The sequence below is a fragment of the Panthera leo genome, chromosome F2 (genome assembly GCF_018350215.1).
Source record: "Panthera leo isolate Ple1 chromosome F2, P.leo_Ple1_pat1.1, whole genome shotgun sequence".
In the NCBI taxonomy this organism is placed as follows: Eukaryota; Metazoa; Chordata; class Mammalia; order Carnivora; family Felidae; genus Panthera; species Panthera leo.
This window is the reverse complement of record NC_056695.1, coordinates 361,489-377,767: the sequence shown is the minus strand read 5'-3', so window position 1 is coordinate 377,767 and position 16,279 is coordinate 361,489. Positions and strand designations below refer to the sequence as shown.

The 16,279-nt window shown below is 38.6% G+C and overlaps 1 protein-coding gene and 1 pseudogene across 1 annotated transcript in view; one reads left to right on the top strand and one right to left on the bottom strand.

Annotated features, from left to right (window-relative positions):
• SPIDR (scaffold protein involved in DNA repair) overlaps nt 1-13,065 on the bottom strand; it is a 479,623-nt gene extending 466,558 nt beyond the window's left edge. Inside the window, exon 1 of the mRNA XM_042923261.1 lies at nt 12,942-13,065. Within this exon, the coding sequence (XP_042779195.1) occupies nt 12,942-12,974 (33 nt within the window). The 5' untranslated portion in view covers nt 12,975-13,065. The remainder of the gene's footprint in view (nt 1-12,941) is intronic.
• Nucleotides 994-1,753, top strand: LOC122210540 (annotated as a pseudogene).
• Nucleotides 13,066-16,279: the final 3,214 nt, after the last annotated feature.

Sequence of the window (16,279 nt, the reverse complement as noted above, 5' to 3'; positions counted from 1 at the left end):
AACTGCATGCCAACAAACTAGATAACTGAAATAAAATGAACGACACAAACTAGCAAAACAGACTCAAGTAGAAATAAAAATACTCATGTATGAATAAGTATAATAGCTTGAATTCATAATTTAAAAATTTACCACAATGAAAATCCAAGGCTCCAATGGCTACACTGGTTATTTATACCAAACATTTTAAAAAGCATTAATACCAATCTTTCACAAATCCTTCCAAAAAATAGAAGAGGGAATATCTAATTCATACTATGAAATCAAATGCCCTCATAACAAAATCAAAGACATCACAAGAAAACTATAGACCAGTACCTCTTACAAATATAGATTAAAAAAAATCCTCAACAAAATACTAGCAAAATGAATCTAGCAACATAAACTACGGGTTATACACCATAATCATTAGGGTTTTTCCCCTAGGAATGCAAGATTTATGTAACATCCAAAAGTCAATGTAATAAACTATATTAAGGGGAAAATAGGATTATCTAATTAAATTGTAAAAAAATAACTAACAAAAGTCAACAGCCTTCCATGATAATAATTCTCAACATACTAGCAACAGAATACTTCTTCAATCTGATAAAGAATATCTGCAAAAAACTCACCTAACATCATACATAATAGTGAAACACTGAAAGTTTTCTTCCTAAGGATCAAGAAAAGTATGTCAGCTCTTACCACTTATATTTAATATTGTACTAAAGGTTCTAGCCAATGAAATTAGGCAAGAAAAAATAAAAGACATGCAGATTGGAAAGGAAAATGTAAAATTATCTCTATTCAGAGATGATATGATCTTATATGTAGAAAATTCTAAGGAATACACACACACAACTATTAAAATAAATGAGTTCAGCTGCTGCAGGCGGGAGCTCAGCCTGCATGTCAAATCATGTTCTTTGGTGGCGTGAGCCCCAGTACATACATCTATGGCCACTTCCCACCCTTCCCTGCCCAATGTGCTCAGGCTACCACAAGACCAGAATGGCCACCCCATCCAAGACGAGACGCCCATCTCCCATGACCAGCTCTGAGGGGACCTGCACGAAGAAAACTGTCATCGAAAGGAACGTTGCTTCAGGGAAGACATTTGTGAATATACTTAAACAGGTCTGCAAAGATTGGGAAGTGGTTCCTGAACCTGCTGCCAGATGGTGCAATGCTCAAAGTACTCAAGACGACATTGAGGAACTAACATTTTAAAAAAGTGGTGGGAATGTTCTTCAGATGATATATGAGAAACCTGAATGACAGTCTTTTACCTTCCAATCATATGCCTGCCTCAGTCGAATATGAGCCTAGCTTGCTTGTCTCAATAGCAAGCTCAAAGATGCAGAAAAGCCTGTATCAATTTTTGAACAACCTCTATATAGGTATAGGCATAGTTTTGCATCTAGTTTGTATCAGTATGACTACATGAATGAAACAGAGTAGGCAATTTATCAAGACTGGTATGAGTGGATGAATCTAAAGTTTGGCCAAAGCTCTGAACTGGATGGAATCAGTTATCTTTGAGCCACTGCAGAGAAATGCTTGAATAGAATATGGGAAAGAAATGAAGACCAAGGCATTCTTGAATATATACAGAAGCTTCACCATAAGCATGAAAGCTGAGTCCTGCATAGAACACTGAAAATCAACTTTGATTTTCTACAAGAAATCCCTATCTTAACACTGGATATTAACGAAGACTTTCAAGGCAAATATGGTTGAAAAGGCCAAAGAATCTTTGAGTACTTTGTGATCTTGCTGAAGACTACAGGCAACCAAATGATTCCAGGTACTTCAGCTTTGGGTATCCTTCATAGCTTCATATTCATTCAAGTCTCTAGAAAACCCAGGATTTCTACCATTTTTGTTCCAAGAAAAAAAATTTTTTTTGATGAATTCTACATAAGAGTTTATGAGCAGTTTCTTTTTTGCTTAAAAAAAATAAAGACATTTAATTATCTTTCACAACAGAGAGTCTGGAGGAAGATGGTTCCAAGTAAGTACAGGCTAAATTCTGTCATAAAGGACCCAGTCTCCTCCTGTCTCTCCCCTCCATTATTCTCAACAGGCTGGCCTTTATTTATTTGTTTATTTGTTTTTTTCCTGGTGCTTCTTATTGCACTAGTGACCAGTTTCTTCACTGGGAACTTTAATGTTACATAGTAAATGGTAATGTGTCCTGTGTAAATTAGCACACTTATTAAAAGTTGAAAAGTGGAATTTAAGGAATCCCTACAAAAGAGTTATAAAGTTTTATTTTAAGTATTTTTCATTAAGTGCTTCCCCTTCCATCTTAAGTTATATGGAAGATAAGACCAGTTTAGTATTTAATCACTTCATTGATATTTACTAATGTGTCTATAACACATTAATAAGTAAAGGAGCAGGTCAGACTTTGTTCCCATTTTGTAATGGCATAACCTAGCTTATGAGTCATTTAATCTTTTTCTGCTTTTGTTTCTACATCTGTGGCATGGGTGAGACTAGATTCATCTTCTTTTGCATTGGATTTTAGAGGATTAAAGAGGAAATGATAACTTAAAATGTTTTTGTCCTTAAAAGACAAATGAGTATAAAGATTCAATGCACATGGAGCTTACTATCTATAGCTACCTACTTTCTCCCTTCTCAGACAATTCTTTTAGAATAGAATATTACTGCTATAGTTAAAGGATTGGCTTAAAATTTAATTGTCTTTAATTCACTTAAGGTGAAAGTATAGATTTCCTTAAATTGCTTCCCATTTTTATAGGTAAAACATTAGTGGAACATAGCAAAAGATAAGTTTTTCCATTTTATTTTTTATTGACCCTGTACTAGGAATGAGTAGTTTTTCTTTATCTTTGTACTCGGTGAGAAGTCAAAAGAGATACTAAAGACAAAGAAGATTATTTTCTTAGCAGTTTAGTCTCTTTTGTCCCAGATCTTACTTCCTGTCCCATCCTGCTTTCCCTAGGGTCTAGATTAATTAGGTGGCCTATTTTTTTTTTTAAGTTTTAATTTTTTTTTTTTTTTTTTTTTTTTAGTAATCTCTACACCCAATGTGGGGTTTGAACTCATGACCTTGAGATGCAGAGTCACATGCTCTTCCAACTGAGCAGGTCAGGCAGCCCAGCAGCCTGCCATTTTAAAGTTTAAATAAAAGTCACACATTTCTACTTTGAGACCATCATGGTCACTCTTTGCTTCAGAGCTTGCTTTGCATCTCTATAGAGTTATACTTTAGGGGTTTTTCTCCTTTAAATTACTGATAAAAATGATCTTGCTTTACATATTCTGTATCTTGAAAGCATTATCATTTTTGTTAAATATATATTAGGAAATATATAAAATAATAAAGACAAGGTAGAATAAGTTTTTAAAATCTGCATGGATTCATTTTAGGTCTATAGGTAAAGATTTTCTCCACGTTTGTTCAGTTAGGGTATGCAATATTTAACTTTTCTACTTGACGTTTTTGAAAAAAAATCTATGCTTTTGAAACTATTATTTTCCTTTCTTTTTAAAATGTCATTTTTTGTTTAGTTTTGTTTTGATAATCAAGGATTATAATTTTGTAGGCTAACCAATCTAGATGCACTGATCTTTGAAAAGGAAACTTTATTTCAAATGCTATATTCCCCATGTATATTAAAACTGTCTCATGTTATTGTATGGGGTTTTTTTGTTTGTGTTTGATACAAATGAATTTGCTTACTAAATATTAGCTTAATGAATAAGTATAAATCTCAAAAATAAAATAAAATAATTGAGTTCAGCAAAGCTGCAAAATGCAATCTCAATATAAAAAATCAATTGTATTTATATATACTAACAATGAACAATACAAAAATGAATTTTTTTAAAAACTGCATTAACAGTATGAAAAAGAATAAAATACTTAAGGAATAAATGTAACTAAAGAAGTACAAGATTTTCACGGTGAAAACTATAAAATACAGTTGAAAGAAATTAAAGATCTAAATAAAATGGAAAGACATCCCACATTCATTAATTGGAAAACTTAATATTAAGATGGCAATACTCTACAATTTATTTACAGACTTAATCCAATAAATATCCCAGGTGGCTGGTTATAGAATCTGACAAGCTGATGCTATTTTTCACATGGAAATTCAAGGAACCCAGAACAATTTAAACAATCTTGAAATAAAAAAAAAAAAAAGAGACTTCACAAGCTACCATAATTAGGAAACTATGGTAATGGCAAAAGGATAACACATAGATTAATGGAAGAGAATTTATAGTTAAGAAGTAAACTCTTAGGGGTGCCTGGGTGGCTCAGTCAGTTAAGTGTCCGACTTCAGTTCAGGTCATGATCTCATGGTTCATGAGTTCGAGCCCTGCATTGGGCTCTGTGCTGATAGCTCGAAGCCTGAAGCCTGCTTCGGATTGTGTCTCCCTCTCTCTGCCCCTCCTCTGCTCACGCTCTGTCTCTCTCTCAAAAATAAATAAACATTAAATTTTTTTTTTAAAAAGAAAGAAAGAAACTCTTACATTTATGGTCAATTGAATTTCAAAAAAACAAACAAACAAACCAATACAATTTAGTGGGGAAAGAATAATCTTTTCAACAAATGGTGCTGGGACAACTGGATATCCACATGCAAAAGAATGAAGCTAGACACCTTACACCACACACAAAAATTAACTCAAAATGAACCACAGGTTTAAATGTAAAAGCTAAATAATAAAACTCTTAGAAAAAAACTCTCTGAAATAAATCTTCATGATCTTGGGTTAGGTAATGATTTCCTAGATATGACACCAAAAGCATAAGCAACAAAAGTAAAGATAGATTGTGGACTTCAAAATTTTTAAACACTTGTGCTTCAAATGATACCATCAAGAAAAGAGAAAGTGCACAGAATGGGAGAAAATATTTGCAAATCATATATCTCATATAGGAGTGGTATAAGAACTTATAAAGAACACTAACAACAGTAAAAAGATAAATAATCCAACTAAAACATGGGCAAATAGCTTGAATAGATATTTCTTCAAAGAAGACATAAAAATGGCCAAGAAGCACTAGAAAAGACATTCAAAATCATTAGTCATTATGGAAATGTAAACCAAAACCAAAACAATTTTACCCATTAAGATGGCTAAAATCAAGAGATAGGCAATGACAAGTGTTAACAAGGATATGGAGAAATTAGAATGTTCACTCCTTGCTGGTGAGACTATAAAATGATGCAACCTCTTTGCAACAAAGCTTAGCAGTTCCCTAAAATTTAATCATAGAATTACCATATGATCCAGCAATTATAATAGTAGGTTTATATCTAAGAGAAATGAAAACTTATGTCTATCCAAAAATTGGTACGCAAAGGATCATAGTAGTATTCTTAATAGCCAAACAGTGGAAATAACCCAAATTTCCATCTACTAATGGATTTTTTAAGGTGATATATCCATACAATAGAAAATTATTTTACCTTCAAAGAAAAATAAAGTATTGATACATGCAATAACAATGGGTGAACCTTGAAAACGTTACGCTAAGTGAAAGAAGCCAGTCATAAAGACCACATGTTATTCCATTCATATGAAATATATACAGTAGGCAAATCCATGAAGACAGAAAATAGCTTTTGGTTGCCATGGGGTTTCTTTTCAGGGTGATGAAAATGTTCTATAGTTAGAAATATGTGCCCAACTCTGTGAATACACTAAAAATCAGTGAACCTTATACTTTAAAAGGATAAATTCATTATCTATGAAACTGAATCATTCATACATTGCCAGCGTGACTGTAATACTGTACAGTCACTATGAGAAACAGTTAGTTTACTATAAAACTAAACATCCAGGGGAGCCTGGCTGGCTCAGTTGACAGGGCATGTGACTCTTGATCTCTGGGTTGCAAGTTTGGGCCCCACGTTGGGTGTGGAGATTACTTAAGAATAAAATCTTAACAAAAGAAAAAAAGAAAAAAAGAAAACTAAACATCCAATTACCATATGACCCAGCAGTTACATTCTTAGGTATTTATCTTAGAAAAAGAAAAGCTATGTTCAAACAACAATCTGCACATAAGTGTGCACAGCAGCTTTATTCATAATAACCAAAACTGGAAATAGCCCAGATGTCCTTCAACAAGTAAAATGTTGAGCCAAACTGTAGTACGTGCACTCCATGGAATACTACTCAGCAATAAAAATGAACACTACTAATACACAAAACAACTAGTATTAATCTCCAGAGTATTATGCTGAGTGAAAAGAAAAAAAGAAAAAGAAAATGATCCCAAAATATTATAAACTGCATGGTTTCATCTCTGTAACACTTTTGAAATGATGCAATGTTTAAAATGGTGAACAGATTAACAACTGCCAGGGGTTAGCAGTGGGAAGCGAGAAGGTATGATGGATTATCAAAGGGATCCTTGAGCTAACAGAACGTTCAGTATCTCTAGTGGTGGTGGCACATAAATCTACACATGTGTAAAAATGTACCAACGTAAATACACATACCTCCAGGGAAATCTGAATAAGATAATTAGATTGTATTAATGTCAAAATATTGGTGGAATATTGTACTACAGTTTTGCAAAATGTTACTACTGGAGCAAACTGGGTAAAGGATACATAATATCTCTATTATTCCTTAGAACTTAATATAAATCTACAGTTATCTCAATTTAAAAAAAAAAAAATGCCTCTCAGGCACAGAATTAAGTACAGGAAAGAACAGGGCAGTGATTGCTGGTTTTCATGAGAAACTATTTTGTACTATTTTATCTTATTTGTAAGCATATATTATTGATTAAAAAGAAAGAATATCTTCGCCCTTAAATAAGGTATATGTGTGACGTACCTGACATATAGAACATCTTTGATAATGTTAGCTCTCTTTCCCTTCCATTTGAAGAACAAGACAATGTAGACAGACTAAGATGTCAATACTAAGTAGCCTGATTCTGAGCAGAGCCACCAGTAAGCCATCTGATGAGGTTACCAAGGGCTAAAATTGGAACCGTAAGGTATTCCTACCAAGATAACTATGAGAGAATCTCTCACCATGACTGAACAACTTTAAAACAAAGCCCTCTTTCCAGTCCTTCTTCAGCAAGCTAAAAGTAATTCCAGGGAAATCTAGAGGCAAAGTAGTAGAGCACATACAACAGATTTGCCGTCATATAAAAATCCTTTCATGATCATGGTTTTATTATTAACTGCTTTCATCACCACTAACATTGAGTGCTTTTATGTTCAGTACATCATTTCATGCATTCTTATCATTTAGTCTCCATGCTAATGCTGCAACATATAGGTATTATCCCCATTTTATAGACAAACTACAACTTAGAAATGTTAGGTATATTGACCTAGTCAGAGAGATAGTCAAGGGCACCATGTCAAGATTTTCCTCATGTATTTCCTCATGCTAGGAAATATATTCTAGCCACCAACTCTGCATGGTCTTATTTTAACAAAAGTGCCTGACAATAACTATCATGTGCACCTTCCACACAAAGAAGGTACCCTGGCCTTGTTTCTGACTGAGTATCTGTGAATCTGGGAATACCCTGAATATCTGGGAATTCACTAAGACTTTAAGTCTCAAGTCCATTCATTTTATCATAATGTCTGCACTCTATGCCCAACGGCTCCAATGTTGCCTTTCAAGCATTAAAATTCCTTTCCTTCCACCAACTCACTTTACCAATCACCAATCCACAGGGCTATCGTAAAAAGACCCACAAATGAGAACTTCCTATTTTCTTATTGCATGTCCTTGGTCATTCCCTAGTCCTTCTTCCGTACACACATGCACACAATCACACACATTCATGAATTCCATACTCACTCTTCCCTTTACCTCTCCATGTGACTGTCATAGCTCAAGCCATCACATCTTCCCCAAGGTTAAAGTCTGCCGTTGTAAAAACCAGCCAACCTCCCATCTATTGACCTCTCCTTCCCTATGGTCTCAGAGGAAACATGTTCCTGTTCTCCATACTAACCTTCTGTAACAGAATCCAATCTCTGTAGTAAAGGGTCCTTACTTTCTCCACGGGCTCCATCCCTCTGGCTTCAAAGAAGCAAATATCTCCCTTTCTTGAGAAACACTTTCACCTGAAATGGAGCCTTGTGTACTCTTCAGTTCAAACTGACATATACATTATATTTAGTTAATATCTATCATCATGCCCACGTCATTATGCAAGAAACACCAGAAATTAAGTTTTTGTGATGATAACGCAAAGGATTAGGGAAGGAAGGTGCCATCAGGAAGATGTAATTTTCCTTTTCTCTTTTTTAGGATGTTGCCGACATGGTTTTTCCTTCAGTGGGAAAAGAGCTCTACGATTCAGGGAGGAGAGCTATAATTTAGTCTGGGGAGGCAAAAGGAGTGAGAGGGTGTATCGGGAAATCTCAAAAGGTAAGCAACTAGGAAAGGGGAGTATTAGCCAGTCATTCGTGGCTATTTAGCAAGGAAAGGAAACAAAGGATAAAAGAAAAAAGAACTTGAAGTGAGGGGCCTAAGGCAAGAGGAAGAAAAGAACTACAATAGTGCCAGTCTTTGAAGCAACTGCCTGCTCTCCAACAGCCCAATCTCTCCCTTGGGCTGAATTTTCACCTATCTGTATATCCTAACATCAGGTAAGAAGCAACTAATTCCCCTCAACTTTTCCGTTTTTCAGAAGTTCAATTTCTGAGTCACCACTGATTCTCCTCTTTTCATCTTTCAATGTCAGGTGCATAAATCTCATCTTCTTTTTATAATTAATCAACTCAGTCCTCTCCTAATACCATTCCCAACTCTACCACTTTAGTCCATGACCATATCAGCTTTCATCTTAAGAGTCCAGAAAGATCTATATAGCTTGCCCAAAATTACAAAATTACTCAGTTGCACAGCTGAGGCTAGTACTCATGTCTTCTGAATAAGGTATTTCCTTATGTTTCTTCAGATCTAGAATACTTGCAAATCTTTTAAACTAGTACCATTTTCATTCCTTCATCAGATACTTAATAGGTACCTAATATGTACAAGGTATTATGGCAGGTGCTCTGGGGCACATGGGGTGAACATAATCTTAAAATGTCTACATCATAAGGATAAGTACAGGTAAACCTAATAATGTAAGACATGAAGCTATTAAGAATAATACAAAGTTCCACAGGAATACAAAATAAAGTTCATTTACAACTGGGATGATTAGAGATAATAGATGATTATAGATAGATGATTTGAGGTGGTACTTGACAGATAATTAAGATTCCAGTAAGCAAAAATGGAAGAAATGGCATTACTCCAAACTAAGAACATGAACAAATACCAAGAGGCAAATGAAAACAGCCTAAAGGATAAATAATAATGAACAAAGTTATAAAGTTAAGGAATAAGGTATGGCCACATTATGGAAGCTGTGAATAAAAGGCTATAAGAGCCTAAACAAAGAAAGCAAGGTCTGGAAGTGACTACATGAGTGCAAATCCTGGTTTCTTCACTTAACTGCTGTGTGACTTCGGAAAAATTAGTTAACCTCTCTACTGTGCCTCAATTTTCTTGTCCATAAAATGAGACTAATAATAGTACCTAATAGGATTGTTGAATTAAATGAGTTAAAAAAAAAAAAAAAAAAGAGCCATCTGTAGGGGCACCTGGATGGCTTAGTTGGTTAAGTGTCTGACTCTTGATCTCAGTTCAGGTCTTGATCTCAGAATCATGAGTTCAAGCTCTGTGCTGGGTGTGGAGCCTACTTAAAAAAAAGAGAGAGAGAATCATCTATAAATGAATTAATACATCAGAATCATGAGTTCAAGCTCTGTGCTGGGTGTGGAGCCTACTTAAAAAAAAGAGAGAGAGAATCATCTATAAATGAATTAATACATCTATAAGGCTTTGAGCACAAGTTAGGTCCAAAATAATTGATTATGTAGACAATAAGAAGTGAAATGCTTAAGCACAGGAACAACAGTATTAATTACAGTGGTGTCTAAGGGAAAGTCATCTCTGAAGATGGAACAGAAGCAAGCTACATGGCTGGTACCACAAAAAAACTCCAAACACAAATTACTTTGGGCCTGACCTAGGGTGACAGAAAAGAAAAGGAAAAAGGAAAAAAGTATTGGGGGAGCTAGCCTCCAGGATCACTTCCTATCATTCCTACCTCTTGGCATTCACATCCTCTGTAGCCCCTCTCACACTGTACATGGTTGATCTATGTGACAAAAAGAATAGGACAGAAGAGGTGGGATGTCACTTTTGAGACTGTTATAAAAGACACCAGGGCTTAGCCCCTCCCTGTCTCTTTCTCTTCGGAAAGCCAGTCGCCATGTTGTGAGAACTGCCCTACGAAAGTGGCAAGGAACTGACACTCGCTAACAAACACACGGGTGAGTCTGGAAGTGGATCCCCAGGCTCTGTGACCCTTCATTTGACTGTACCTTGTAGAAGACACTAAGCTGGACCCAGCCAGTTGAGCCATTCCCAGATTTCTGACCTTCAGAAACTATATGAAAAAACAAGCACTTATTTTAAGCTGCTTCAGTTTTGAGACAATCTGTTAAACAGCAATAGATCACTCATATAATTATTGACAAGAAAAACTGGTAAGTTCTTGAAAACTAATAGAATCAGAGGGCAGAACTGAGTCTCAAGTCAAACACTAGGATTTCTAAGGATGTACTGTGAATGCCTGACATTAACTTTTGGTTGCCAAGGCATCCATTTCAGAAGACATCCATCTTGAACAAACACAGCACCAGTTATATGACACAAACCAACAAGATCAGGAATTAAGCTGCCCCTACCCACGAAGGTCCGTCTTTCAGAAAACCCTCCGTAACCTACATAACTGACTATCTGAGTGACTTCACTTCTCCCTTCTGGTGCTCTAATTCCCACCCTTAGGCTTTAAATTAGCCAATAAAGAATGAACCTCCAAAACCCTAGACACCCCACCCTCAGACCTCAGGTTTTCTTGCTCTCCTCTTCCCCCAGCCCCCCTCCACCTCACTGGGCAGCACGTGGGTGTGCAAGGTACCCTCCAGGACCTGGGAGTTGTAAATCTTGCTCCTCAAACGTCCCTGATGTTTGTTGCTGAAGTGCATCCTGCAATCATGACAATAACCACAAGGTCTGGTCCAGCCACAACACTGGCCCTGCTCAGGGAAAACGGCTCAGTACAAGTAATCCAGGGGCCCAGGCAAGTGCCTCGGGCATTCCTAGTCAAGCATCACTGTCAACAGACTGAGACCAACAACTTGCAGGAGAAACTGTCAGGGCTTAGTGGATTAAGGGTAAGAAATTGATAATTTCATGATACACTGAGTTTAAACGGAGCTCAAGGAAAAGGTCAAATACACATCTGAAAGCTATATAGCTGTGACAGCTAACTCAAAGTATGAGGTTGCCAAGAATAAATGTGTAAAGTAAGAAAAAGCACAAGGTCAAAACTTAGAACATGGCAGGAACAGAGTAAAGAGAAGTAAACAAGCAGATGCCAGACAGGGAGGGAATCAGGATAAGCAACAGACAGGGATGCTCCTCCCTCCCGCCCCCCCAAAAAATCAATAAAAGCACGTGATAAATGTGTCAAATGCTAGAGTGACCATGATTTAACAAATTCATATATTTCCTTGATTTTTTTTTTTTTTTACATTTGACTATATCTGGAATCAGGATGTCTCATAATCAATAGGTGTGTTTGACAGAGGTTTCTTTTACTCCACACAGTTACAAAATGGAGACTGACAATCTTTCTCTGCTTTCCAGAAGCAAAGAAACATAACAATGATAAGGAAGCTGAACCAGTATATGTGGACTCTTTTTTGCCAAGAAGTTTTTGGTAAAAGGAAAAAGTCAAAAAAGGAGGGCCTGTGTTTGCTTTTTTAAATTTTAGTATGATGAGACAAGCATGTTTGTAAGCAAGGAACTTAGAAACAGCTTTTTCAAATTTTTTTTTAATATTTCAGTTTATTTTTGAGACAGAAAGAGACAGAACACAAGTGGGGGAGGTGCAGAGAGGGAGACGCAGAATGTGAAGCAGGACCCAGGCTCCCCGCTGTCGGCACAGAGCCCGATGCGGGGCTCGAACCCACGAACCGTGAGATCATGACCTGAGGCAAAGTCGGATGATTAACGGACTGAGTCCCCGAGGCGCCCCAGAAACAGCTTTAAAAAGGCCATGGCAAACACAATCTTCGGAAGGAAAAGATGTACTCACAAACGCAAGTACAATCATTTACATATCATTAATGTAATATTCCTACACACGCACTCCGTGCCCAGATACTGTGGTGTAATTTGGTATACACAGTTTGGCAGCGGTTGGCTTCGGACTCCTCTCCCACCGACGCAGGAATAGAAAGATTCAGAAACAGTTTGGGATAGAAAGGAGAAGTGTGGCAACACAGATAACGGGGGGTGGGGGGGGGGGGTGGCGGATGGCACATCCATTCCAACATCCACCGCTGTCATGTGTTCTACGACAGTCAAGAAGAGACAATGCCAAACGCTAGCGAGGGTAAATACAGCTCCCACGCTAGTTCCAGATTCAACTCCCGTCGCTCACTTCCGTCACCTCGCCAGCTGCGACCTCTCCGCTCCGCACCTCCAGCGGTTCCCCCTGCCCTCCGCATCTCACCGGGAAGGCGAGACGCCGGACGGCCGGCGGGGGGCTGCTTCCGCACACCTGGGCGACAGACCGACCTCAGGAGAGGCACACTGCGAGGCAGGCTCCATCCACGCTCACCGACAGAACCAGCCGCAGCCTCGCCAGAGATCACGAGCCAGCACAGCGCCTGCCTCTCACCCCTCATAGCCTCTGGCCGGCCCAAGCGCTCCCTGCGCCCCGCCGGCCCGGCCGATGGGGAACGGGAGGGGGTAGGACACACTGGCGCCGGAGGGCTACGGGGAGACCGCTGAAGACAAAGCAGAGAGAGCAGGCCTGGCGTGGCACTGGTTCCCAGTCTACAACTTACCTTCCGGGTACACGAGGTACCGCCGCCAGGCATCTCTAGACGCTCAGCCACCTCCCGCGCGGAGCCTTCGCAAAAGCTCGCTGTCTCCTCAAGGTGCCGGAAAGCAGCGCGCCACCGAAGTCGCTCCGCGCGCCGCACTGCGCGCTACAATTGGCGGGTGCTCGGGCGAGGGGCGGGGCTTTTCCGGACACAAGGCCCTCCCCGCGCTGCGCGCCACGCGCGCGTTGGGATTGGAGCGCTGTCGGCGGTGGGGCGGGGCTTCTCCGCCACTCCTTGCTTTCTGGGCACAAATGGGTTTAATAAAGCTGGGCTGTGAACGTGGGTAGTCGGTTACTCACCAGCTCTGAACGGGAAGGGGTTAGTGCCGTTTATCGCACTTTCCTTGTTGGGGTAGAGGTTGTGCAGAGCGAACTCTGGACAGGCTACAGTGCTGTCCTTGAGTTCCTGGTTGGGAGCTGGTACGCGGGTGCCTCTCGCGGGGTCAGCCGCCAAGTGTTTTTTCAAAAGAAGCTCATATGTGGTCTGTTTTGTCAAGCAACAACTGACCTTACATGAAAACTCGCAGTACGCTACAAATTCAATAATCAATACTTAAGGAATGGTTCTAGCTGCCTAACTCCCAAGAAAGGAGTGTTCTTTCCCTATGTATTGGGGCGGGGCCGGGGATAGGTTAGGTATCCTGAGCAGAAATTCTCAAATATAGGAGACATTAAAATCGCCAAGATTTATTGTAACGAGGCATGACTGGATTTCAGATTCTGTAGGTCTAGGGTGGTGCCAGAGAACGTGTGTTTCTGACAAGTTCCCAGATGATATTTGATGTGGAGAACGAAGGTAAAAGAAATATAGGGGGAAAAAATTCCTTAAATTTACAGCCCATCGACAAATACTTGAGACAAGCAGAGTGACCTTCCTCAAGGAGCTTGGCTGCCTCTATGTCAATTCTTTGTTAGAGGCAAAAGGCAACCTTAGCTTGTCATTAGCCAGACCTCCAGGATCCTGTAAGTTTTGGTTAACATATGAAACTCCCTTTGGAAACTTCCTTTTTTCTATCTCCCCAAGACGCATGCTAGCAATCATCCTCCAAGCATATGGCCCACTGATGCGTATCTGAAGGGTCTCATGACTAAGGTTTTATTAGATAGTTAGTAAGTGATCTTTTCCTAACAACAGCTAGCCCCTTAAGGTCCTGGAAACCTTGTTTCCAAATTCTTTAGAGACTTAAACTATCCCTAGCCCCCTGCTAACTTGAAATTATATAATCAGCCACTCCTCCTCACAACCCCAGTGCAGCTCTTTCTACTCACTGGTTCTGTCCCCGTGCTTTAATAAAACCACCTTTTTGCATGGAAGACATCAATATTGTTGGTGTTGGTCCTATAATTCACTTTGAGAGCGACAGGCAACCGCCATTTCTTAGATCCCACAAGTGAGTATACTTAAGTGTCTCATCACTTTGAGAAGTAAATTTAAAATGGAATACAATGGGAAGGGGAGCCAGGACTGAGTAGAAACCCAATTAGATCACAAAGTCTAACCAGGTAGGAATGTTCCAAAATAAAAGCATCTGTTGTAGAAAAAACTAAAACAATGATTTCAGTAAGTTGACAAAGTATCAGCTAGGGAAAGAGAAAAGCATTCTTCATTGTACCCTTATAAGTATAGTGGAAGCGGAGTTTGGTCTTCTGCTTCAAAGAAGCACTTTTTTTTTTTTTTTTTTTTTTTTTTGCCTTTGTAAGAATACATTGCTTTGCAATTTATCCATTTTCCCTATTCATTTGCCATTATTGCCTCAATTAGGCCTTCTGACACAGTTTGACCATTTATCGTGTCTATCCTTTGGATCTTTATTATATATCTCCACCAGACTTCTCTATGCCATTCAGCTATAGCCTCATTATACTACCTGTCTGTAATCGCCACTTGAATGTCTGAGAAACTCTTCAACCTAAATTTTTCTCCTCCCCAAATAAGATAATTCTCCATCTCAGTAGTGGCACTAACATCCACCCAATAGCTCATGCTGAAACCTGGGATTTTCGTGAACACTTTTGTGTCCCTTATCCCAGTCCTGTCTGTCCCACTTTCCATTTGTAAATTTTGTCATCTAACCACTCATTCTCAGCTGCCACTGCCATATTCCAGGTCATAATTTCTTTTGCCCAAACTACCCAGTAGCTTCTAATCAGTACTTCCTCATCTACTCTTGCCCTCATCTACCACATACATAGAATCCATTCTCCATGTAAACATTCTAATGATGTCTATGCTGTCCATATTAGTCTTCCTTTCAGTTGCCAAATGTACTCTGAGGCCTCAGGGTATATGGATTTGCTACTCCATTTGCCTGAAAGGCTTTGGCCTCCTTCTGCCATGTCACTTCATACACAGCTATTAAAAATTGTTCATGCTGACAGATGGATACAAGGAGGTTTATAATATTATTCCTTACTATTCATATGTTTAAAAATAAATTTTTTTTAAATTTTTTTTAACGTTTATTTATTTTTGAGACAGAGACAGAGCATGAACGGGGGAGGGGCAGAGAAAGAGGGAGACACAGAATCTGAAACAGGATCCAGGCTCTGAGCATTCAGCACAGAGCCCGACGCGGGGCTCGAACTCACAGACCGCGAGATCATGACCTGAGCCGAAGTCGGACGCGTAACCGACTGAGCCACCCAGGCGCCCCAAAAATAAAATTTTAAGTTGAGATTTTTAAAAACCAAAAACCAAAAAAAAAGAAACAAACAAAAAAACCTGAATCTGATCTTAGTTTCTTTGAACTCCCAAAGCTAAAACCCCCTGTTCATTTTTACATATCCTATGATACTTTGAAGATGTTCTAATAAGCATAATTTAAACAATTATTATAATTATCATCTGGCTCCACCTCTGAACCGTAAAGTAGTAACATTTCTTTCTTCTTCACATTCATATCCCCAGCACTTAGCACAATGTCTTCCATGTACAAAGCACTCAAATAAATATTTGCTGTAATGAACTAATAATTATGAAATAATTATTTCTAATAATTTGTCTGAGGTCTCACAGCTACAAAGTGTTTAGGATTAGAACTGTTGTGAGGTTCATGTTTTCTCCACTATATCATTCATAACATAGTATAATTATGAGGAATTTTCAGTTGAACAGAGACTCAGCAAAAGTGAATTACCCATAAGAAAGATAAGCCTGTGCTAGAATGGATTTTTGATTCCTACCCAGTCCTATCTTATCAACAAATATTCAATGCCAAAACATAAAAACAAGTGGGAAAAATTTTCTATTAACTCTTCTCATCAAAATTTTTGCCCTAGTTCTTGTTTTGCAGATATCTG